Below are 23,489 nucleotides of genomic sequence, written 5' to 3'. Positions count from 1 at the left end.
CTGTCTACTAACAAGGTTGACGAGAATGTGCATTGGAATCTCTGGATTGGGTTTGATTATTTGAAAGTAGAATTGTTAAGTTCACTACCTAACTCAGAGCCCACTCTTACTGCTTTTTGGTAGACAAATGGACCATATACCTCTTCTCCCATTGTACAGGCCATATCCACACACAAAACTAATAAATTACTAAGAGGAGACTATCAAGCCTGAAGCTTTGCGTACTTCTCTTTAAAGATCTTCACAGGGGGCTGGAATTACTTGGAAGGTAAAAATACAATCCAGTAATCATTTTAGGAAGTCAGAGGAAGAAACCGGAGAGAAGTACCCCAGCCGCCACTGGTGAAGGAGAGTATGTTTATGCTCTCGATAACACTCCCTAAAAGTTCTTAGGATCTGCCCTGGCAGATTCTACCAGGAGAGTGCTCGTCTCCAGCGGAGGAGATGCACATGTCTGTGGGTTTAACAGATGCCACCTCCTGGTTCCTTCATGGCACAATGGCTGATGCTGTCACTGTGGCTCCTACAAGAAGTAGCCCAGCTTCAGAACACATTGATCCAATGCCATGGAAAATACACAGCACATGGGCTAGTTCACATTTTCAGATGTCATTTCTGTTTCTTATTTAATGTTCAAGATGCAGCTGAGCCCCAGACTAGTCTCCAGGGGAGCAGAGGAGACCGGGACTGGAGGTCAGGAGGCCTGGGCTCTAATTTGCCTCCAACCTTGAACCTGTCATGCGATCACCATGGCCTCTAATCTCTCTGACTCTCAGCTTTTTGATCTGTGAAGTATATCTTAATCAATAAATAAATTTTAATGTGTGTTTCAGTCCAGGTGGGCTCTAAAACTCTTCCAGTCTTTAGAGCCTATGGTTAGGAAAACTAAATCCTCTGTATTGTTATTATCACTGCTGTTCATGAACCAGAGTGAGGTGGTGAATTTCATGAAGGACAGAGAGGAAATGTCACACAGAAGATGTTTTGTTATTACTTGGATTTTGATGCAAGCCTATTTTAATACCCACATCACAGTGGTCCTGTGGTGTACCCTTCAGAGTAATAAAATAAATAATTGGTTGATAAGTGCCATTTAGTCGTGGTTTGGTTAACCTGGCAATCAGGTTAAGGCAGGGTTTCTCAACCTTGGCATTAGTGACAGTTTGGTCTAGATTGTTCTTTGTTGTGAAGGACTTTCCTGTGCATTACAGAATGTTTAGCAACATTTCCAGGCGCCACCCCACCCCCCAAGTGGTGACAATCAAAAATGTCTCCAGATATTGCCACATGTTGCCAGGGGCAGGGGCAAAATCACCCTTGGTTGAGAACCACTGGGTTCATCCATGACTAAAAGTCCCAGTTTAGGCCAGGGTTCACTACATATGTTTGATATGCTACAATTTAAAAAATGTTAGCCCCAGAGCACACAAACCATATCTATTTAATTTAGGTGATAGTACTTTAACCCTGATCTAAAAATCTCGCTAGAAATAGCCCATTTAGGGGCACCTGAGTGATTCAGTCGGTTAAGCGTCTGACTCTTGATTTCAGCTCAGGTCATGATCTCACGGTCATGGGACTGAGCCCTGAGTTGGGACTCTCTCCTTCTCCCTCTCCCCTCCCTCTGAAAATAAACAAACAAACAAACAAAAAAGAAATGACCCATTTAATCTGTAATGTCATGGTACCTCCCAGGCAATGGAATCTACTAGATTTCAAGCTTTTTATGGAAACGAACAGTATCATTTTTGTCTTCGTATTTCTTATTGTGCACAGAGTAAATGCTCATTAAATGTGTGTTGAAAGAATAAGCGGTTCCCCCCGCCCCCCAAACACCAGTGGAGGGCAGAATGAGGAGCTGCAAGGCTCAGCCAGCCATTCTGCATGATCTTTAGTCTACAGGAGGAAATGAAGCAAGTGTTTGCCAGTTGGAAGGGTAGAAGGAATCTTTGGGAGGGAGGCTGCCATCACCCTAGCTGAAGGAGAGCCAGGTTAAACCTCTTCTGGTTAAAAAAAAAAAAAAAAATGTCATGGAACATTTAATGACCAGCCTTAGCGCATCAGAGCTCAGGCTGTTCACATCACCCATGCTCCCCAAGAGCATATAAGAGTGAAAGATTCAATTACTTTAAGTCTTCCATATTCCTAAATTGGCATCTATTTTGGCAACACGGGATGTGGAAATCTCCGATGTGCATCTGACGTGTTAATCTCCCTAAAATGGTAGGCTCACTGTTTTTCTAGTGTACTACAGAGTATGACTTTAAATTGCATTTGAAATGTCTCAGTCAGTTGTCCTGACAACCTTATTTTCTCAAAATAAACAGAATCCACCTATATCTGTTGCTGGAGACGCAAGTACTGCACTGAGTTTGTTTGCATGTTTGATGTTTTGTAGGTGTTCTTTGAGCCAGACTTGAAACTCAGGACAGTATTAAATCGAAATCTAAATCATGCCTGATTCACGATATTTGTAACCATCAAGTTCTGAAATGATCACAATTTACTTAACCTGAGATGTTTGCCCCTTTCCTGGGTAGTTATGGTCATGTAGAAGGAAATCAACTAGGCTGATGCTACAACCCTATCATCCAGCCTCATCACCACACTTCATGAGAGGTGTCTCGATTTTAAAATAGGTCAGTCTTACCAACAGATCCATTTACTGAGTTCAAATGGTCTGTGCTTTGGAAACACCACACCTTATTAGGACTAGGTGAAAGGTTTTCTGTTGTGGTGCCCTTTTGATAATGTACTTAATTAATTGGCAGCTGATATTACGAAGATCTGAATTCTGAGATCAAAACCAAGCCAAGAGCAATAGAATGGAAAGAGTGCTTCTATCTCTGCATAGGAAACAAGGCCTAAAATTAGCATTCAAAGAGAAGTCAGTTATTTCAAAAGATAGATTAAAATAATAATAAGTATGGGTGTAATCAGCAGGGATCATGAATACATACTCCGGGAGTTCCTGATTTTTGTCCTGTGATATACACTCTAAATTAAAAACCGAAACTGGTTAAAAATTTTTAATCCGGGAGGAAAGAAGAAACACTTAAAAGAATGAAGGCACGCTCCTTTTCCGTCCACTTTCCCTCTGTCCATGTCTCTCCACTCTTCCATCCAAAATCACCAAGCACTGTTGCAAATGGAACTGGAGGGTGTTATGCTAAGTGAAAGAAGTCGGTCAGAGAAAGACAGATATCGTATGTTTTCACCCATAAGTGGAACTTGAGAAACTGAACAGAACCCTATGGGTGAAGGGAAAGGGAAAAATAGTTTCAAACAGAGAGGGAGGCAAACCCATAAGAGACTCTTAAATACAGACAACAAACTGAGGGTTGATGAGGGGGTGGGGTCAGGGGAAGGGAGAAAGTGGGTGATGGACATTGAGGAGGGCGCTTGCTGGGATGAGCACTGGGTGTTGTATATAAGCGATGAATCTACTCCTGAAACCACAAGTACGCTGTATACACTGGATGTTAGCTAGCTTGATGTAAATTATATTAAAAAAATAATAAAAAAAATTTCTTAGGCCTTCAAAAGCAAAACAAAACAAAATCACCAAGTAGAGGAATGTTGTGTACCCAGACTGAGTTTAAGATTTTGAAAGAAACAACCAAAGCAGTTAGATTATTTACTCTTGTTGGATTCCTATTTAAAGACTTGTTTTGTCCTTAGGAGAAATAGTTGGGGTTGGTCACGGAAGAGGATAATATTTATTTCGTTCTTTGTTTACATTGGATTTTAGTACATATTCCTCCTACTTCTAGAAAGAATTTTGCACTACTAAATAATACAAATAAATGCAGTGCCTTAAAAAAAATAGACCTCCTCTAAATAGCAAATTTTACCCAACTCTAAGAAGTTTAGTGTTTACCTACGGACAGTTGTCCTCTTTGGCGAAACATACAGTATTCGGTGTCCCACCAAGGAAGCTTAATAATGATATACTTCCCGTAGTGAATGGATTTTGGAAGGAAATCAAAGGATACTTTGGAGCAGAAGAAAAGAAAAAAAAAAAAAAAAAAGAGGAAAAAGTAGCAGGCACTGAAATGGTACCAAGAATAACAATCGATCTCCTACTTTAAAAAGATTCCCACTTGATGGGTTTGGTCCCATCAGTTAGTCAGACCAGAGCTAAATGGTGAGCTCACTTAATGTGGACACACTGGAGAAAACGTCTCAATTCCTACCCAGAGCTGCAACAGCTGCTTTGAAGAAGCACTCTAGAAATGCAGACGGCCCTTCCCCTGGTCAGCTGGGCTTCACGCATGTGAAGACAGCAGCCCCAAACATGCTCCTCAAACGTGACACCATTCTGAAAGTCAGGCTGGATGTTGGGTGGAATGTGTCCCGGAAATGGGAGAACAACTCCCGGTGCTTGAACTGCCATCACTGTTTCCACTTGGCTTAGCGGTTGACACGTTTGGTTAACCATTTTGTTAGCCTCTGGTTAACCACGTATGGTTTGAAAAGCTTACAGAAGTGGGGAAGTGTCTATCTATGATTTTCTCCACGTAAAAAACAACCCTGCAAGATGTGATTCCTGCCTTATCTGCCACGTTAAATCCAGACTGTCTCTTGCTAGCGTGTGCGAAAAGAAGAAACCACTTGATAATACCCTTTGGTGATGAATTTATCTGGAAATGAGGGTGAAATGGACAATTCTCTAAAAAAGGGAACTGAGCTTGTTTTGAGTTTGGGACAGTTTGCCTTAATCTCGTATCCACTTCTCTTTTAGAAGTATTCTGCCTTATCATTGTAAATTAATAAATACAAATATTAGAGCACTTGGGTGGAGTGTGTTTTCCACTTCCAACTAGAGCTGACTTCCTTTCTCTCTTTTTACTCTTCTCTAGGTCTGCCTCCCTTCCCTCTATGCTTTTGCTTCTTTCCTTCCTTTCTGACTTCTCCGCCAAGCTCTTTATTATCCATTAGATTTCTTCTAACCAGACGAGCTGTCAGGTTGCACCACAAAGAACATCAGGTTCAAATCCCTTCTCTGTTTACAAAAAAACAAAAACAAAAACACCAATTCAAAGGGATACATGCACCCCGATGGTTATAGCAGCATTATTTACAACAGCCAAATTATGGAAGCAGACCAAGTATCCATCTAATGATGAATGGGTAGAGAAGATACACAATGGAATATTATTCAGCCATAAAAAAGAATGAAATATTGCCATTTGCGATGACATGGATGGAGCTGCAGTATAATGCTAAGTGAAATAAGTCAGTCAGAGAAAGACAAATACCATATGATTTCACTCATGTGGAATTTGAGAAACAAAACGAGCAAAGAGAAAATGAGAGAGAGACTGGAGACAAGCCAAGAAACAGACTCTTAAGTATTTAGAACAAACTGATGGTTTACCAGAGGGGAGGTGGGTGAGGGACGTCTGAAATAGGTGATGGGGCTTAAGGAGTGCCCTTGTCCTGATGAGCACCCAGTGATGCATAAATCGTTGAATCACTGTATTGTACCCTTGAAACTATCAATATATGTTAACTATACTGGAATTAAGAAGAGCTTCTAACATCTACAAAAATGAAAACAAAGTAAAATAAAATGATCTCAAAAACAAAACAAAACAGGGGCGCCTTGGTGGCTCAGTCGGTTAAGCGTCCAACTTCAGCTCAGGCCATCATCTCACAGTTTATGAGTTCGAGCCCCACATCGGGCTCTGTGCTGACAGCTCAGAGCCTGGAGCCTGCTTCGGATCCTGTGTCTCCCTCTCTCTCTGTCTCTGCCCCTTCCCTGCTCACACTCTGTCTCTCTCAAAAATAAATAGACATTAAAAAAATATTTAAAAAAATAAAACCAAAATCCTTTCTCTGCACTAGCTTCCAAGCAGATGACTTAACATTTCTTCACAAGAATTTCCTACATCTCCAGAACATGGGGAGTGATCTTTGTTACCTACCGCAGAGGATTACTATCTGCAAAGTGTTTCGCTCTCTCTAGAAGGAAGGTACTGATTTAGGGCAAGCTACTATATTATTGTTAGTTCCTGGTGAGCAGTTGCTGAAGAGAAATTTGGAGACAGAAATGAAGTTATTTGAGCTGGAAAGAAGACAGATCACGAAAATGATATTTTAAGCTTGTTGGGATCAATTCTTAGGTCATTTGCAATTAATAAATCAACGAGAACACTTTCTGTTTGGCGTTTTTAGAATGGTACTCAGTTGTGACAATATGATTTAAAGAGATGGTTCCACATTCTCCCCTCTCCAACCCCCCCATTACTTGTGTTTAGACAGTAAAATAGTGGATATAGATCTCTGGTTCGTTGAATTGTATACCACAGAGACAATAGAAACAAAGCCATAAAAAGGTAGCTTAGCAAGGGCCTATAATTCCACTCTCAAAAAAATGCCCACTAGTTCACGGATCCTGTTGATCAGACCTCCTGAAACAAAAAAAGAAAAACTTCAGAGAAAACTCTAAACCTAGAGAAGAGCACAGAATACTTGATATTTGTCCATACCTGGTTACGAAGGGAATTTAAAACACGCGTGTGAGAACCAACATGATTTGGATGCACCTCAGCTCAGAAGGAAGTTGTTTGTTACTCGCTTTTGGGTTGGAAGTGTTCTTTCCACACCATCATCTTCTCAAGGCCAAATTCACAAACTCTCCCTAGGCTTAACTTTCTATACATACACCAGTGGCTACATTCTCCGTGAATTATAAATGGCTCCTCTTGGAAATGCCTTAAATGTAGACACACGGGGGTTAGAGAGGAAAGTTGATGTTTTGTTGTGGCTTCCCGAAGCCCAACTTTATTCTCTCTGGTGTGGTTTACCTAAAGTACCAAAGGTTGTGCTGTGAGAGCTTTTGTTAGTGAGGGTGCATCTTCGTTCTGAGTCTCTTACAGGTTTCTCCTGGTCCTCCCCTCTCCGCTCAGTGAGACCAGGAAGCTCCTAAGTGGCGTCAAGGATTCTCGATGTGCTCAGAGCCTGGGGGCTGTTTATAGACGCGCTGTTGTGTTGTCCAAGGGCCACTGAGCTGAGCACCCTATAATCCAGATCATTCAGAGACAGACCTGGAACTCTTCTTGGTATAGTAGAGCCATCACAACTGGTTGATTCAGTTGTTGGTCCAGTGACTCTAGACCACTAACACTTGCAAAGTCCCCAGTGGAGGCTAAGCAGCACTTTGGGAATCAGAGTTTATTGCAATCTCTCTCTCCCTCTCTCTCTCCCCCCCACCCCCCCCCCCCCCCACTACCACCAACTCCTCTCCCTCTTCCCCTCTTCCCATGTCAGTGTTAACACACTTTTCGGAACTCAGGCAGGGATCAGATCTAGAGGCAATGGAGACATGAAGGACTAGAAGGTACCATTACCACTTTACCAAGGAGAAAGACAGAATTGAACACACACAGAACATGCTAGACAGACTTGGGAATAGATACCAAGGGACAGGACACCTTATATTTCATACAACCTGCTACCCGTAATTAGAGAGAAATACCTAGAGACTTCTTCTTACTATGATGAGTTTGTGGTCCCCTTGGCCAGACACCTTATGTCTCCGACAGACAGTAGCACACATCTTGCCATCTTCCAACAACTGCAATGAAGCTGGAGGACGACACTGTAGAACAGCTCTCTTGGACAAGTCTCCTCAGGACCAGGCAGAGATGTGTCCAAGAAGGCCCGTCTAATCCCCTGGGGGGCCTTGTCGTCAGACTTTCAGACTCGGGAGTTCAAGTATCTGCATTACTAAGAGATATCCTCTGGCAATAGAGCAAGGATGAGGGGGACGGTGCCCACGCCACATAGCTGTCCTTGGAAGGGCATGGGGCACCATCTGCTGGGGAACCCGGTGACATGGTGGTTACTTGGCGGCTCTACCGGAGAGGCACATTGTCAAGACCTGGACGTCCTACCTCTGGCATCACGGTGACATTGTTCGCCCTGATGGTCACCAAAGACTGCTGTACGTTATCAAGGGTACGAGTTATGTAGCTGAAGTCGACCACTGTCCCTCTTGGTTGGGATGATAGGAAGTGTCACAGTGAGGAGAAATCCTTTCTAGCGCTCTTCATTGCACTACGTTTTGCCAAATAATTAGGTCACCCCATTCAGGCAGCGTCCTGGGATGCACATGTGGAGTGAAGCCTGCTGTGGGAACTTGAACTCTGAATTCTCTGACTCCTGTGCAATTAAAACCCCAAACTTAATGTTGCATTAGCATGGATTTTCCATAGCGAGTTACAAATGCAAAGTTCTATGTTTCATATATATTTTTCTAACATATGTTACTGCCTATGTTTCTGATTAAAAGCTCGTCCAAAATAAAATAACAAAGGATTACTTTTTTCCAATAGAACTTTCTTCTTCCATAAAAGCTGGAAATAAGCCCTCACCTAAAATTACCCAGGCTTGCAGGTGCTGGGTTTTTGGGGGGTGAGGAGTGTTTGCTAGTGAGACAAAGGGCATTATTCTCCCTGCAACCACCACCAGAAGGTTTTCTTTCTGTAGAGAAAATTATAGGCCAGCGCTTCAAAGACATTCCATGGTTAGGCACCACTCCTGGAGACTGGCAGGCGGCAGGCAGGCAGGCAATCAACAAATATTTATTCTAAGCCCACTGTGGATTCAGCACCTTTAAAATTGCCAGGGAAACCAGCCAGGAGACTGTAAGATCTGCTAGAGCTAAGTCAGTACCCGAGGTCATCCCGTAGTGCTTAACAAGCTCGGTGACCCCAAAGTGGCAGGGACCCCTAGAACTATATAATAAGGCAGTCTCTCACTTCGGTACGGGGGTATCGATAGAATACGAAAATGAGACCCGAGAAAAGGCTCTTTAACTAAAGCTGATACTCGACAGGTGTCCGCACCCCCTCTCCTTTTAGCTCTCCCTTAACAGACACCCAGCCCCCGTTCACACACGACTACCACTGCCATCAGCACTGTCACCTCTGCCTAGAAGCTGAACCCAACTGGATTGATCAGATCATCAGATGTACGTTAAAACAAACACTTTTTCAAAATAGGGTGTTCATCACAGTGCTATTACAGAGCGGGGGAGAGGCACGTATGTCCGCCAGCTGAGAACTGGGATATTCCCCTGGAGAAGATGCAACACCTAGTAGGTGTGATGCCCAGATCTCCGAGAGAGGGGGCAGGAATACAGGGGACATGGACTTGTATGGCACACCTCACCGCCCGTGCGGAGGTGGACAAACGGGATTCTCACTCTCTTGCGTTCAGTCCTGATCCAGTTTTATCGACACAGCCGAGAGTCACATCAGCTGGTTCGATGTGTGCCTTGCATTCATGGTGCTTTACAAATTCACGTGAAATTCCTGCGACCTCCGTTATTCCACCGATTCCACCGCCTTGGGACAGTCGTGGGGTTTTGCGTGTTTTGTTTTGTTTTGTTTTCTTCTGTTTTTGTTAAGCAAGCGTAAGATGTTACCCGATCCCTGTTAAATTTCTCTCTTTAGACTCCTTGATGGCTTCTGTGTTTTCTCTGTAGTTTTTTTTTTTTTATCTGAATCATTTTATTAATGTGCCACACATAGCTTATGGCACATCATGTAGAGAGATAAAGTAACATAAATAAGAATTCTAATACTTTTTTTAAATCTTTAATTAATTACTTAATTTTTGTATATACAATCTATTGTCAAATTGGTTTCCATACAACACGTAGTGCTCATGCCAACAGATGACTTCCTTAATGCCCATCACCCACTTTCCCCTCTCCCCCACCCCCCTCATCAACCCTGGAGGCAAACTTCTCTGTAGTTTTGAGCCAGCTAGAAGATGACAGAGTTCCAGGGAAAAGAGGGAACCAACGTCTTGCAGAGGAGTCAAAGTCCCTGAGACAGGGACTAAAAATCTGGCAGTGAAGGTAGCCATTCTAGGGCAAAAGATCTTTTTGGCTTTTATTACTCATAATGCAGTGTTTTACTTCAGGTGGCATCAAATTGAAGATTAGTAATTCTCAGATGAAATCAAGAACTTCTGTTGACACCCTGTTGAGAGATTCTTATTTTGCTTTATTTTTAAAATAATTTTAATTGACATACAGACCATATGCAATCATGTAATCATGAGACCGCAAAATGTACATTTCGGTGGCATTTACTACATTCAAAATATTGTACGGAGTCATCACCCTTATCTAGTTCCTGAACATTCTCGTGACCCCCAAAGAAAACGCTGTACCTATTAAGCTGTCGCTTTTCATTCTCCCCTCCCCTCAGGCCTGGGCAACCACTAATCTGTTTTCTCTGTGAATTTACCTATTCTAGATATTTTGTTTCAAATGAATCACACAAGATAAGACTTTTTGTGTCTGGCTTCTTTTATTAAACAGAATGTTTGTGAGATCCCTCCATGCTGTAGCATGTCCTTCACTCCTTCATTCATTCCTTTTAATGGGTGATGAATATTCCATTGTGCTTTATTATCAATTTTATTTTATTTTTTTTTATTTAAAAAAATTTTTTTTCAACGTTTTTATTTATTTTTGGGACAGAGAGAGACAGAGCATGAATGGGGGAGGGGCAGAGAGAGAGGGAGACACAGAATCGGAAACAGGCTCCAGGCTCCGAGCCATTGGCCCAGAGCCCGACGCGGGGCTCGAACTCACGGACCGCGAGATCGTGACCTGGCTGAAGTCGGGCGCTTAACCGACTGCGCCACCCAGGCGCCCCTATTATCAATTTTAAAAATCAAAAGTAAAGCATATATTTTAATGCCGAGAAAAAAGTGTTTTTTAATAGCACATTTTCTTATTTTTCATCAGAAACTGGTTTAACCGCCCAGAAAACAACTCCACCCTGCCTGTTCCACTAATTATTCTATGTATGCTTATGGTTTATATGACTTTCTTTCTTTAATTGTAGACATGCCTACAACTCACTTCTCCAGTAGATTCCCACCTCTTAGCTGACTTGAACTCAGATCCTTTCTCTCTGATTCTGCCCTCATGTGTTAGGCAGATTAAGGCACCAGAGCCGAAGAGGTTTACTTACCTAAGGACTGAAAGCCGTCTTATCGCAGAATTTAAGACTGGCTCCTGCTGTCAGAACATCAGTTTGTTCTGAAATTCACTAAAATGTACATCCCCTTAAAACACTCACCATCCTGCTGAACTTATAAAAGGCAGCCACAGGGGCGCCTGGGTGGCTCAGTCGGTTAAGCGTCCGACTTCGGCTCAGGTCACGATCTCGAGGTCCGTGAGTTCGAGCCCTGCGTCAGGCTCTGGGCTGACAGCTCAGAGCCTGGAGCCTGCTTCCGATTCTGTGGCTCCCTCTCTCTCTCTGCCCCTCCCCCGTTCATGCTCTGTCTCTCTCTGTCTCAAAAATAAATAAAAAACATTAAAAAAAATTTTTTTTTAAATAAAATAAAATAAAAGGCAGCCACAGAGTCCAAGAGATGGCGGGGAGGTGGTAGGTATCTGAAATGAAATAATTCTCTAAGCGTGCATTAATTAATTTCATTTAACAAGAATTTTCGAAGGCTCGCTTTTGCAAAACTGTAATTAATATATGATTTGGATATTAATGGGAAAAAGGCTGGCAGGGAAATTGCTAAGGGGGTTGTTTGGCTTTTTAACCACCACAGTTTAACGTCTCATCTAGCACTTAGGTCTGCTTTACCTCATTTTAGAAGTTGTATCCACAAGTGGAAAATGGGAGACTGAAATCAAACACCAAATCTTTTCCTTGCTTTTATTAAAACTGCTGGAGTTCTGCTTTTCTCATTCTTGTGAAATTCCCTTGCATCGTTTTCCCGTGTACTAGAGTAATGATTTATAATACTTTTTCTTTGTGTTTTTTACTAATTACATGGTCTCTAATATTTTCAGAGTTAATGCTTTTCAATGACAACATGACAGAGACTATGAATATTCTTTCGTGCTAGACTTTATAGCATCTTGCCCTTCGCAGGTAATCTCTCCTTCCAACCTGGGAGCCTTATTTGAATTGTACTCACCAAACCACACCAAAAGCAGAAATACTTAAATTATGAAACCATCAGAGCTGAGTTACATTGTGAAAGTTTTGAAAGAAGCATATTTTATTCCAGGCGATTAAGCCAGGCATAATTTTAGCTTATTATCTTAACGGAGATCCTGAAATAAATGTGCATTTTAAGATCCAGTAAGCGATTAGAGTTATACAGTCATTTTCAGTGGACATCTTGAAGCCCAGATGTGAATCTGGACATCAAAACTATTTCTATCTTGGCAAAATAAAGCTCAAAGTTTATGTTACTGACCCACGGCACTATGTGACAGGTCTCTTTCTGCCCATCCCTATCCCTTCTCAAGTTTGGGAAGCATTTTGGAATCCAAACTGGCCACATGTAGTCATAAAATTCAGTGGAGAAATAGCGGGTTTTGTTTTTTTTGATTTTTTGGTGTTTTTGTTTGTTTGTTTTTTACTAATTCAGAGACCTAAAATCAGAAATCCTTGACACTTAGAGTAAGTTAGTAGTCATTGATATTTCAAGTACACCTCCGGCTAAGGTTTCCAGTCTCACATCAGTGACCATTTGGACCTTTCAGAAGCCTGTGTTGACCCATCTCATCTGATCGGTGATGTTTGGGGAAGAGAAAAAAAGAGAAATTACGTACATTTCAAGCCATACCTTGGGGGAGGCCACTGATGGCAATTATCCTGTATTGGAAAGGAAATACGAACAGGGATTTTGCCCTGTTTTTATGTAGACAGCCTCTTACTTGTGGTCAACTCAGCAACACTACATTTTGATGTTATCACATTCTTTTCTGGAACAAAACCCAACAGCCGTTTTTAATGAAAACCTTTCTCCAAAGAATGCTCCAACCTTCCCCCCACCCCCACCCAGCTGAATTTCAAATAATGTTTAATTCGGCTTGGCTTTCAGAGTCTGTAAAACATAAGCAATCAGCTGCGCCTTAGATGGAGAAGAAATGTTTTTACGGTTCCACAAATGTTTCTAATTGGCAAGAGCGAGTTGTTAATGGGAGATAAATTGCCTGCGGTGGGTGTGGGTGGGTGTGTCACGTGCGTGTGTGCTCACGCAGGCCCACAGGCAGGCACCCATGTGGCGGTAATGACGTGCGCGCCTACCTGGGCTTCACAAGGTGCCGCGCTGTGCAACCGCCCGGAGCTGGCCCTGGAAAAGGGGGCGTGGCTGAGCCCTGGTGGCCGAGCGCAGGACGGGACCAGGTAGATGGCTCCTTACTTACCAGGACTCAGATCCCGGGCAGCAGGCCCACCACTCTCCCATCGGGAACAGTGAGCAAGGATCTTGTAAAATACACAGACCGAAGGAAAATGACCCTTATTGACTGAAACCAGCTGTGTCCGGCTTCTCCTTGTCTCTCCCGATTTGCTCTCTCAAATAAATGGATGTGGTGGAGGATGATAATACAGAGTAAACAGAATCATTTTTTTTTCTTTCTTTCTTGCAGTCACACCTCAGTAAGAGCCCTGGTTTTTACAGGGGGAAAATATATGTTTATTTGCTCCTCAATTTTCCTCTCTCTCCCTTGCCTTTTCTTGGCATCGGGTGGAATGTTATTTAAAGCAAGACACAGTTCGGCTTCAAAAAGAAAAATCATTCTGGGAAATACAGCTTGGACTCATTTAATGGTGATTTATCATCCCGAAAAGAGTGGGGTACAAATATCTATATTTGGTATATTTTAATGGTTTACAGTGTAGTGATTCGTGTTGGTACCAGGACGCAGGGAAGCAGTAGGCTCCAAAACTTCGAGAAGTGCCCCAATAATTATTTCTCGGCACTGCTTTCCTTCAAAAATGACACAGGCTGTGCTTGGAGGGTGGTCTCAACCCCAAGGCCTGTGGGTCTCTAAGGGGTGCTCTCACGTCTTCATTTCCTTGCTGAATTGTGTGTGTTTTTCTCTCCAGAGCTTTGAAAAAGTTTTGTTGTTTGCATCTCCTGTTTCCTTCAGGTAGGGGGCAAACAATGATGTGCCTAAGACGGTGCCTGGCACACAGTAGAAGCTCCATAAATATTTGTTGAGGAAAGACTAGTTAAATGGAATATTGTAAGCCTCACCAGTGGTGTTGTCTTGGCCTGAAACATGCAAGAATAGACTTGAGGCCATCGAGTAATTTCCCTTAACAGGACAAGCTAATTATTTGAGAGATGAAGATCTGGCCGATAGTATTTATTTGTCAGGCTCCATTTGCTCCTGATGAAAGGTGGAAAAGCTGTGTGTAGCACTGAAGGGATAACATAGTGAACCACTGCTGAACAGCTGTTCAGTTTTCCATCCTACTTTTTCAAGGAAAATGTATCCAGAGAGGGTTAATGCACCCTCCTTTTGTGAAAATTTTGCGAGGAGAAGCCAGGAGCTGAGAACGGGAAAGAGCATTTCAGGCAAAAAGACTATCAAATGCAAAGGCCTTTGTGGCCTGTGTCGGAAGCGCAAGGGCTGACGGGAAGGCATGGCCACACTCCTCGGTGTCTGTGCATACCCCGTATCATCCTCTGAACATTAGAAAGACAAAAGGGTCATAACCTTTAGCGCTAGGAAGTGGGGCAGAAAAGAAGGACACATGTACTTTTTCAGATCTGTGTGTCTGGGGCACAGGGCAGGGAGGAGACAAGTATCCCTTTTTCACAAAGGTAGCAAGGGAGATGATCGTGCTAATTCCATGATCCTCTGCTGCACTGGAGCTTCCTAGAAATTCTTACCATTCGCCCTTCCATCTGCCAAGCTTCAGGAAGAGTATATCCCAGATCTGCAGTTGTGTGCTGAGACCATGCAGCAATGGCACCTTGCCTTGTCGTTTGATTGTTGGCCTGTCTCCTCTTTCTGCCTTTCTTTTGTTGATAAGGAGGTGGCATAACACAGTTTATAACGAGGTCTTTGGCAAGTGTGCATGGTATGCCTTCCGGCACCTTCTTTCTCGGTTTAGAAAACAGGCTCTGGGGTAAGCGCACCTCTACACCTCTGCGGCGGTGGCTTGAGCTTGGGCAGGTGGCTTGGCCTCTCTTTTAGCCTTGCAGGACTGTTCTGAGGATGAGGTGAGTTAATGCTTGTGAAACATAGAATGGGGAGTGCCATGAAATGAGTGCTCAATTAATGCCTGCCATTGTTATCAGCCATTTGTCATGATAGAGAAAGGTGTCGAAGATACACTGTTAAAGAGAACAAAGGCAAGTTACTTGGGACTGGAGCTTAGAGGAGAAAGGGTAGGCAGGCGTCTTTTAGTTTTTCACCTCATATTCTTATAGTAGTTGATTTTTTTTTTTTTACTACATAGCTGTATGTTGTTGTAATAATGAAACTGCAAAGAATAGTTGAGAAGGTCTATCAAGACTGCCCAACATGTCAGTTTCTAAACGTACAAAAGAAAACAAAACACTGTGATTTCACTATAATCTTCTTCATAATCTTCTTCACCCTTAAGTTCGGAGATGTCATTTAGAAACATTTCTTGGGATAAAGAAACATGTATCTGAAGTCCAGGAATTCATTTTAGTTTTTACTTCGTATGCTAATGTTACACTGTGATGACATTATTCTACTTATTCCTCTGTCTCCCCATATGCATATCGAGAGTTGTCTGGAATGCCATTCACCCACCAAATGCAAAGAACGCATTTGGGTCATCGGTTGCGGACTTCATTGTACTTGCAGGCATTGCTTAAATGTTTTATAATGAGCATTGTTATAAAAATAATGAAATCATTTCTAAAAATTAGAGATGAGGAGTATTAGTTCGCTTTTCCGTTTAGTAATAATAAACACAATACCCTGCGTCTAATCTTTCCCAGGGATCCAGGAAGTTTAACTTCTGCGGGATTAATATGATGGAGGTCAGTAGCTGGTACTCAGGAAAGAGGAAGCAGGTAGGCTTAGTGGTTACTGAGACTGGATGCAGGAAATGTTTTCAGTGATTATCTGATAATAAGATCTAGTCCGTCACATACTCCCCTCCCTTTTATTTTTCTTTTACAAGTGGGGGGCTCTTTGCGTTTGTTTACCTAAAGATTTTGATGAATTCAGTTGGCATTTATCAACAACGGACTCTAACCAGTTGAGAAATGCTAATATTAAACAGGGCTGGAACATGGTTGCTTTGACCCTCATTCAAATCTAACTCTTCCTTTTCACAGTGACTGCGCACCACCATCATTAATCAGATAAAATCACAAATCAGGGGAGAACTTGAGTCCTGTAGCAAATACTTCGTGAAGCCAGTGTGAGCTTGTCAACCAGACTATCATCCCTGCAGAAGATACATTTACAAGGAATAACTATATTATACAGTGCTTAGCACATTGTGCCCCTCAGGATATGATGATAATTGCCTGTGTACAAGAAAAGGCAATTTTGAAGAAACTGTGACTAAGCTGATTACCAACTAACCGATTCTTTAAATCAGGGCCAGCAAACCATGGCCCGTGGGCCAAATCTGGCCCAGTGCCTCATTTTGCACAGCACATGAGCTAAAAAATGGTTTTTACATTTTGAAATGATGAAAAGTCAAAAGTTGAAGAGCATGTGAAAATTACACGGAATTCAACTTCCTCGCCCTAAATAAGTTGTATTAGAACACAGCATGCTCACTCCTCTATACACCATCTGTTGCTGCTTTGGGGGCAAAATTGAGTAGCTGCAACCGAGACTGTAAGGCATGTGGTGGTGAAAATATTTACTGTCCGATTCTTTATAGAAGCATTTTGCTGATCCCTGCTTTTAGATTCAGGTAGACGATATTTGTGTACATGACTGTTTGCTTGTGAATGGACAATGCTTTGGGGTTAGAAATACGACTGTTGATGTGGCCACCAAAAGAAGCTATAGAATGCAATACTCCAAATGTTTCCACTTTCCTCCCGTCTTTCCCAAAGACCGGAAGAAAGTTATTGTGTGAGAAAAATTAGGTGATCGGGAGGGACTATGAGAAATATCATGGTAACAAATGGAGAAAACCTGCATACTGCCTTCAAAAGTTATAGATCATGAATTTCATTTGGAGCCCTAAAAGGGCTCCATACCATTCCCATATTCTGAAATTTGAAATCGTTTCCTCTTTGTATTTGAGAAATATTTTGAGAGGAAGAAATCTCTTATTCTTGTGACCCTTACAAAACACAGCGCCCTGTCAGATGAGCCCTTGGTTCGGTGGCATTGTTGTATTGATTGGTTTTATTTGGTTTACTCTTCCATTCAGCTGCCGATAGGATACGATGAATAATCGATAGCGGGAAATCAGTAGGAAATGCCTCTGGGTAGACTGTCTAACTCTTGACAGGGTGTCCTCCTCATTTGCTGTGACAGTTGAATTAACGTGTACAGCTGACATATACAATATACATGAAAATTTGAAATTCCCATAAGCCATACTGCCAACCAATAAAAAATTGTTAACAGTAGTACCATGATGCATCATAGAATTGAAAATATGAGTCATCGTTTCAAAATTCCTATTCTGTCCATGACTGACCTCAGTTGTCCCCTCTTGTTTTGTTCTGTTTCAGAGGTTGAAGGCCGCGTTGACTCACCACCCCGCTGCCATGTCAAATGGGAATATGAACACCATGGGACACATGATGGAAATGATGGGCTCCCGGCAGGACCAGACGCCACACCATCACATGCACTCGCACCCACATCAGCACCAGACGCTGCCAGCCCATCACCCCTACCCGCACCAGCACCAGCACCCAGCCCACCATCCTCACCCTCAACCCCATCACCAGCAGAACCACCCACATCATCACTCCCACCTTCACGCACACCCTGCACATCACCAGACCTCGCCACACCCACCCCTGCACTCCGGCAACCAAGCACAGGTAGACCCTTTTCATGATCTCTTTCCCCCTTGTTGTTATCAGTGCAACTCTAACGCGGGGGCCCATTGGCAGCAACCTTGTGTGACGAGGTTGGGTGCTCTTTGTGACACTCTGGGGAGCTCTGTTCGTTTCCTGGGAGGTAATGATAACCTGCAAGACCTTCCCAGACCATAGTTTCTAGAAATAATATGGTAAATATCAGGCCTGGTCCCCGGGGGCAAATGTGAACCTCATGTCACGAAGTTAACTCTAAAAAATGGGACGATTAGGAAGAATTTCAGCATGTAAAGAAAGATTTGAATAGAGAATGAGAAAAATAAGTTAATTCCGGCCATGGTTTTGGCTGCAGTGCTTTAGAACATAGGCACTCAATTTTGTCACGTGTCAAATGGAAGTTAAATACCACGGACAGTCTTCCGAATAGCACCAAGTGTTAAAAATCTAAAGAGTAACAATTCCAGACAAAGAAGCTCGGTAATGGATGTTAGGGCATAAGGTGCTGTGTAAATGATGAAGAGAGGTGACTCATCCCACCTAATGTGAAATGCGTTGGAGGGAGTAGTCAGAGAGCCAAGCTCAGTAGATGATTGGTTCTAGAGAAAGGCCAAATCCCAGGGGTGGAGAGTCACCAGAAGTGGCTCGAAAGAAAGCCAGCTTTTAGACTCAACTGAAAGAGGGTTGGGGGACCAGGCAGACATTATGTCACCCAGCCCAAGAAGAGAGGCGGGTCCGTGTACCCGGGTAAGTTTTGGTAAGTGGACAAAGGGCATGTCTAGGAGAATGGCTAGCCTTAGACACTTTGGATCTTCAAGCAGGATGACCTTTGTCAGTCCCCTCCACCCATTCCACACTGCCGGGTTCTAACCAGCTGGGTCAGAGTGGTGTTGGGAACTTGGGTTCGCCAAATATAACACTTATTCACCGTCTCTTCCATCGTCTGCCTCTGGACCTCACACTAGGCAGTTTTTGAGCTCTTGAACCCCCTCCTCTTACACACACTAAACTTGGACAGCCATCTGCAAAATGGGTCATTCACAAGCAACTCTCTGATCTATTCAATAGATGAGCTTATTCATTAGGTAAGCTTACATTTGCAAACGTAGTTAGAGGAATTCTATATAGCAAGTAAGAGTGCTGGCTTTGGAGTGAGAAATCTGTCATTCATTCCCCATCTTATATGCTGGGCGACTCTGGTCAGTCAGCCAAACTCCCTAAGCCTCCGTTGTCCCATCTGCAAAATGGGGTAATAATAGACGAAACTCGTAGACCCCTAGGAGTATTAAGAGAATGTCTGTAAAGCCCTCGGCACAGTTTTCAATACATACTAGCCATGATTAACTCCAAACGGAAGTAATATGATAGACGTTTACAAGTGGTTTAGCAATAAAATGCTGTCCAAACCACCTTTTTAGTCAAATGCAATAGTACGCCATGGAGACATTGGAAGGGAGAAGGAAAACTACAGGTTCAAAGATAGGCAAATAAATTCACATAAATGTGTACTTATATTTTATAGCATTAAATTTTGGTTGCCTTTGTCGGCGAGTTACTTCACAGACAAGTTTAACAGTTAATATTTAACAGACAATATTTAACAAGTTGAATATAAAAGCCATTCATTAGCTAATTACCAATTAGCCAATTGCCCTCCCTTTCAAGTCAGTAAGTGGCCAATTGTATATGCAATTAGTTAATTGCTATTATAATTAGCTGCACAAACAGTTGCTTTTTAATCCCATACTAAAGAGAAAGGGTACAGGTTGGTGGTGTTAAAATTTGAACAAGATCATTTAGACATTACTCAAAATGCCACTCTTAAATTGTGTTAACTTGGCTGATTTACTGAGATCTTGTCATATAGCTCAATTGTATGATTATTAGAGCATTAGGAACAGAAGTATAGTAAGGTCCTTCTGACTCTGAGATTCTAATATGACTTGGGATAAATTTGTCTTTATGAAATAACAATACATCATTTTTTATCAAAAGTTTCAGAGCATCTACGCCAACAGAATTCTATTTAAAAAGAAAAATAAGCAACAATAATTAGATGGGACGTAAATTCTGGGCTCAGGGTTGCATTTGCAATTTCTCTTGGCTCCTTAGGATTCTCTTGCATATAAAGATGTGATTTCAGAGTCCTGGTGTCACGCCTCAGTCACCAGGAATTTCTCTTGTCCAAACTACACTTTAAACCTTGAACTTGGACTGAGCCTAAAACCACCACATGGCTCACCCTTTTGGGTAAAGGCACAGGAAGAGTGTCAGAGATAAAGGTTGGTTGAAGTTGGGGTAGGAGAATACAAGACCAGATGAGAGGTCTCGACAGTGGAGATTCAAACCCAGTTTGGCCTACTTGAGAATCTTGTCCAGGGCTGACAATTAGACATCGGGAATTCATTAAAAAAAAGAAATGGTGCAGGTCAAAATAGCCAAGTTTAGTGAGTTCCTTCCTAATGCTTTGCTTTGAGGTAGTTAGCTTAGCTTAGCAGTCAGCATCTGAAATGACAAGGCTAAACCTTTGCCAATAACGAGGATTACATCTTCACCGACCACTCTGGTGAGTAAGACCCTAGACAGTTAATTTTTGTTGTTATTTCTCTGTGATTGGGAGGAAAGGGATCGCCGATAAGCACTTTTAGAAAATGTCTATGGGTTAGATAAAATTACTGAGATGCAGTCCAACTTCAGCCGTGAGCCCGATTCTTTTACAGTGCGTCATATAAGATTTGATAGAGGTTTAAGGCGAAAATATATCACTTTCAGTCAGCTGATGTCAACCGGTAGCCATTATTAGCGCAATTACAGTCATTCAGATTGGTTCCAATCGCAGAATTGGAATGTGGTAGAAAACATTGCTGCGCTTCCTTTTGAGAACTTTTTTTGCATGTTGTTTCCGTAGGTTAAATGTCTCTTGTAAAACAACTTTATAGATATTACAGCCGTGAGCCTGAGTGACTGAGAATGAGAAGGGCGGTGGGGAGCGGCGGGGGGAGGAACACCCTTTATGGAGAACGAAGAAAGGGGGGAAGGAGTGGATTGCATTAGGGAAAAGCATTAGGTGTCCAGACACATAAAGACTCCGTGGTGGAAATTTCACTCAGTGCTGTGTGTCTACCTCATGAAGGAAAATGAAGCTGTATGGGCAGTAGGTCTCCAAAACTTTAGATACTGCTGAGCCCCATGCAGATCTTAGGAGGAATCTATAAGTATAGTCAAAGTTTTTAATGAAGTGCTTTGCTACTTCCGGGGTTTTCTTACAATGTGAATCTATGGTGACTCTTAGCCTTCTGTCCCTCTTGCACAGACGGCTGGGGCTCAGCACTGCTCTGGGCATCCACTGCATAAGCCCTGCTTCCAGTCACCTGGAAAAGCCTGTCTGAGGCAGAGCTCCAAGGAACAGGTGGACCCATCTGGAGTTTGCCAGTCCAGCGAGGCCTTGGCATTGAGAGCTCTGAAATAGTGAAAATAGGATTTCATCTGCTTTCTGGGACTCACAGGGTTCTTTTGATAGGGAGTCGCAGCGGTGGTGACGTCCCAGCAGTGAGTTCTAGGAACACGGTTTTAACACCAGGAGAAAGAAGGGAGCTCACAACTTGCCCGGAAGGAGTTTTCTGCAGATGATAGAAGACTCATCAATATGGTGACAATAACCATGACCTCCCTGTTGTCACCTGTAGCCCTGCGTTGGCATTTTACTCTTTTAAAACACACCTTAAATAAGACATGTTTAACATCTGAAGGAGAGGGAAAAAAAAGTGTTTCCCCTGACATGATTCAGCCAAATGCCTGTCAGGGAAAAATCTATTTAACTCTCTCTCCCAAGTCGTTTCTACGTCTTGCCAAAATATCACAGCAGATAGTTCCGCGGTGCTTTTTCTTTTCACGAGCGTGATTTCACTGTTTACTTCGTTCTTAGAAAACAAGTTCAATATGCTCGCTAAAGCAGTCGACTCTGTGCTTTGCATTTCAACACCAGCTTGGGTTTCTTCTCTCACCCAGTGTGTTCCTTCTCTTTCCCCATCGCCCCTCCCTCTCATGCCCAACAGGTTTCACCAGCGACACAACAGATGCAGCCGACCCAGACAATACAGCCGCCCCAGCCCACAGGGGGGCGCCGGCGAAGGGTGGTGGATGAGGATCCCGACGAGAGGCGGAGGAAATTTCTGGAACGGAACCGGGCCGCTGCCACCCGCTGCAGACAGAAGAGGAAGGTCTGGGTGATGTCACTGGAAAAGAAAGCAGAAGAACTCACCCAGACAAACATGCAGCTTCAGGTGCAGGCCACTGTCTCTTTCCTCAGGACTCAAAGGCCCTGTGTACAGTTGGCATTTCCTGCCCCAGCAGGCGCTTGTTGACCTAAGCAGTAATACCGCACATTAGCTCACAGAGCGACTGCAGCCTTCCTCCTCAAGCTTTATTAATTCTGGGACACTGGACAAAACAAAGTAACCGTTTAGTTGGGTTTTCTTGAATGATGGTTTTTAAAAATTTTTTTTTAATTTTTTTTTAACATTTATTTATTTTTGGGACAGAGAGAGACAGAGCATGAATGGGGGAGGGGCAGAGAGAGAGGGAGACACAGAATCTGAAGCAGGCTCCAAGCTCCGAGCCATCAGCCCAGAGCCCGACGCGGGGCTCGAACTCACGAACCGGGAAATCGTGACCTGAGCTGAAGTCGGACGCTTAACCGACTGAGCCACCCAGGCGCCCCTAAAATTTTTTTAAAAAAGTTTATTTATTTCTTTTTTAGAGACATAGAGCACAAGCAGGGGAGGGGCGGGGGGGGGGAGAGAGAGAGAGAGAGAGAGAGAGAGAGAGAAAATCCTAAGCAGGCTCTGCACTGTCAGTGCAGAACCTGATGCAGGGCTTGAACTCACAAACCATGAGATCATGACCTGAGCTAAAATCAAGAGTCAGACATTTAACCGACTGAGCCACGCGGGCGCCCCAATAACCATTCGGTTTTAAATCAAGCTCTGAGGAGAGAGAAGCTGCCCAACTGAGTTACAGAGCTAAGAGCACAGGCTTTGGTCAGACGGAGGTTCGCACTCTTGTTCAGCAAGTAGCTGTGCTTAACCTCTCTGGCCCTCAGTGTCCTCCTCCATAAAATGGGAAGAATAACCTCATGGAGTCATTGGGAGTAATAAGTGAACTAATGTCTACCAAGCAGTTTTCCCAGTGCCTAGCACATAATAAATCTTCAACTATAAGGCAGTTCTCTATATTCACCAGTGAGGGGGTTGCTTTGACTTACACTAGATTATCTATGTTTTTTTGTTTAATGGAGGAAAGGGATATTTATAGTTATTATTTTGCTCTATGGGAAAAGCCATGTTCCCATCTCATTTTCAAACTTGACATGTTTTGAATCTTACAGGAGTTTTGCTTTTCATCAGTGGCTCAACTGGGCACGGTTTCTAACAAGGCCATTTCTGGGAGAGAAGGGGAGGGAACTCTAGTGCCCAGGGCTTCTCCAGCAGACTTCATGCTGTACAGATGATGCGTTCAGGGTATCTGTTTCCGCACAAAAAGGAATGCCCTCTCCACCAGCAGAAAGAGAGCGGCCTACTAGATTATGTGACAAGCAGTGCCGGGGTAGCAGTGAGAGTTGTGGATTATAGCCCAGTGCTTCTAGGAGCATAAAAAATGGCGGAAGAGTGGAGGGAAGGGGGAAAAGATTGCCTCAG

At 43.1% G+C, this 23,489-nt stretch overlaps 1 protein-coding gene across 6 annotated transcripts in view; it reads left to right on the top strand.

The window, feature by feature from the left end:
• CREB5 (cAMP responsive element binding protein 5) overlaps positions 1–23,489 on the top strand; it is a 404,427-nt gene that overhangs the window by 366,010 nt on the left and 14,928 nt on the right. For all 6 annotated transcript variants that reach the window (XM_086693658.1, XM_086693664.1, XM_086693650.1 and 3 more), the window contains 2 exons: positions 17,482–17,799; positions 21,849–22,076. In XM_086693658.1, coding sequence (XP_086549784.1) covers positions 17,482–17,799; positions 21,849–22,076 — 546 coding nt within the window. The remainder of the gene's footprint in view (positions 1–17,481; positions 17,800–21,848; positions 22,077–23,489) is intronic.

Source organism: Puma concolor, chromosome A2 (assembly GCF_028749965.1).
Source record: "Puma concolor isolate L17-30 chromosome A2, mPumCon1.1.hap2, whole genome shotgun sequence".
NCBI classification, from domain to species: domain Eukaryota; kingdom Metazoa; phylum Chordata; class Mammalia; order Carnivora; family Felidae; genus Puma; species Puma concolor.
This window is presented reverse-complemented; position numbering and strand designations above follow the sequence as displayed.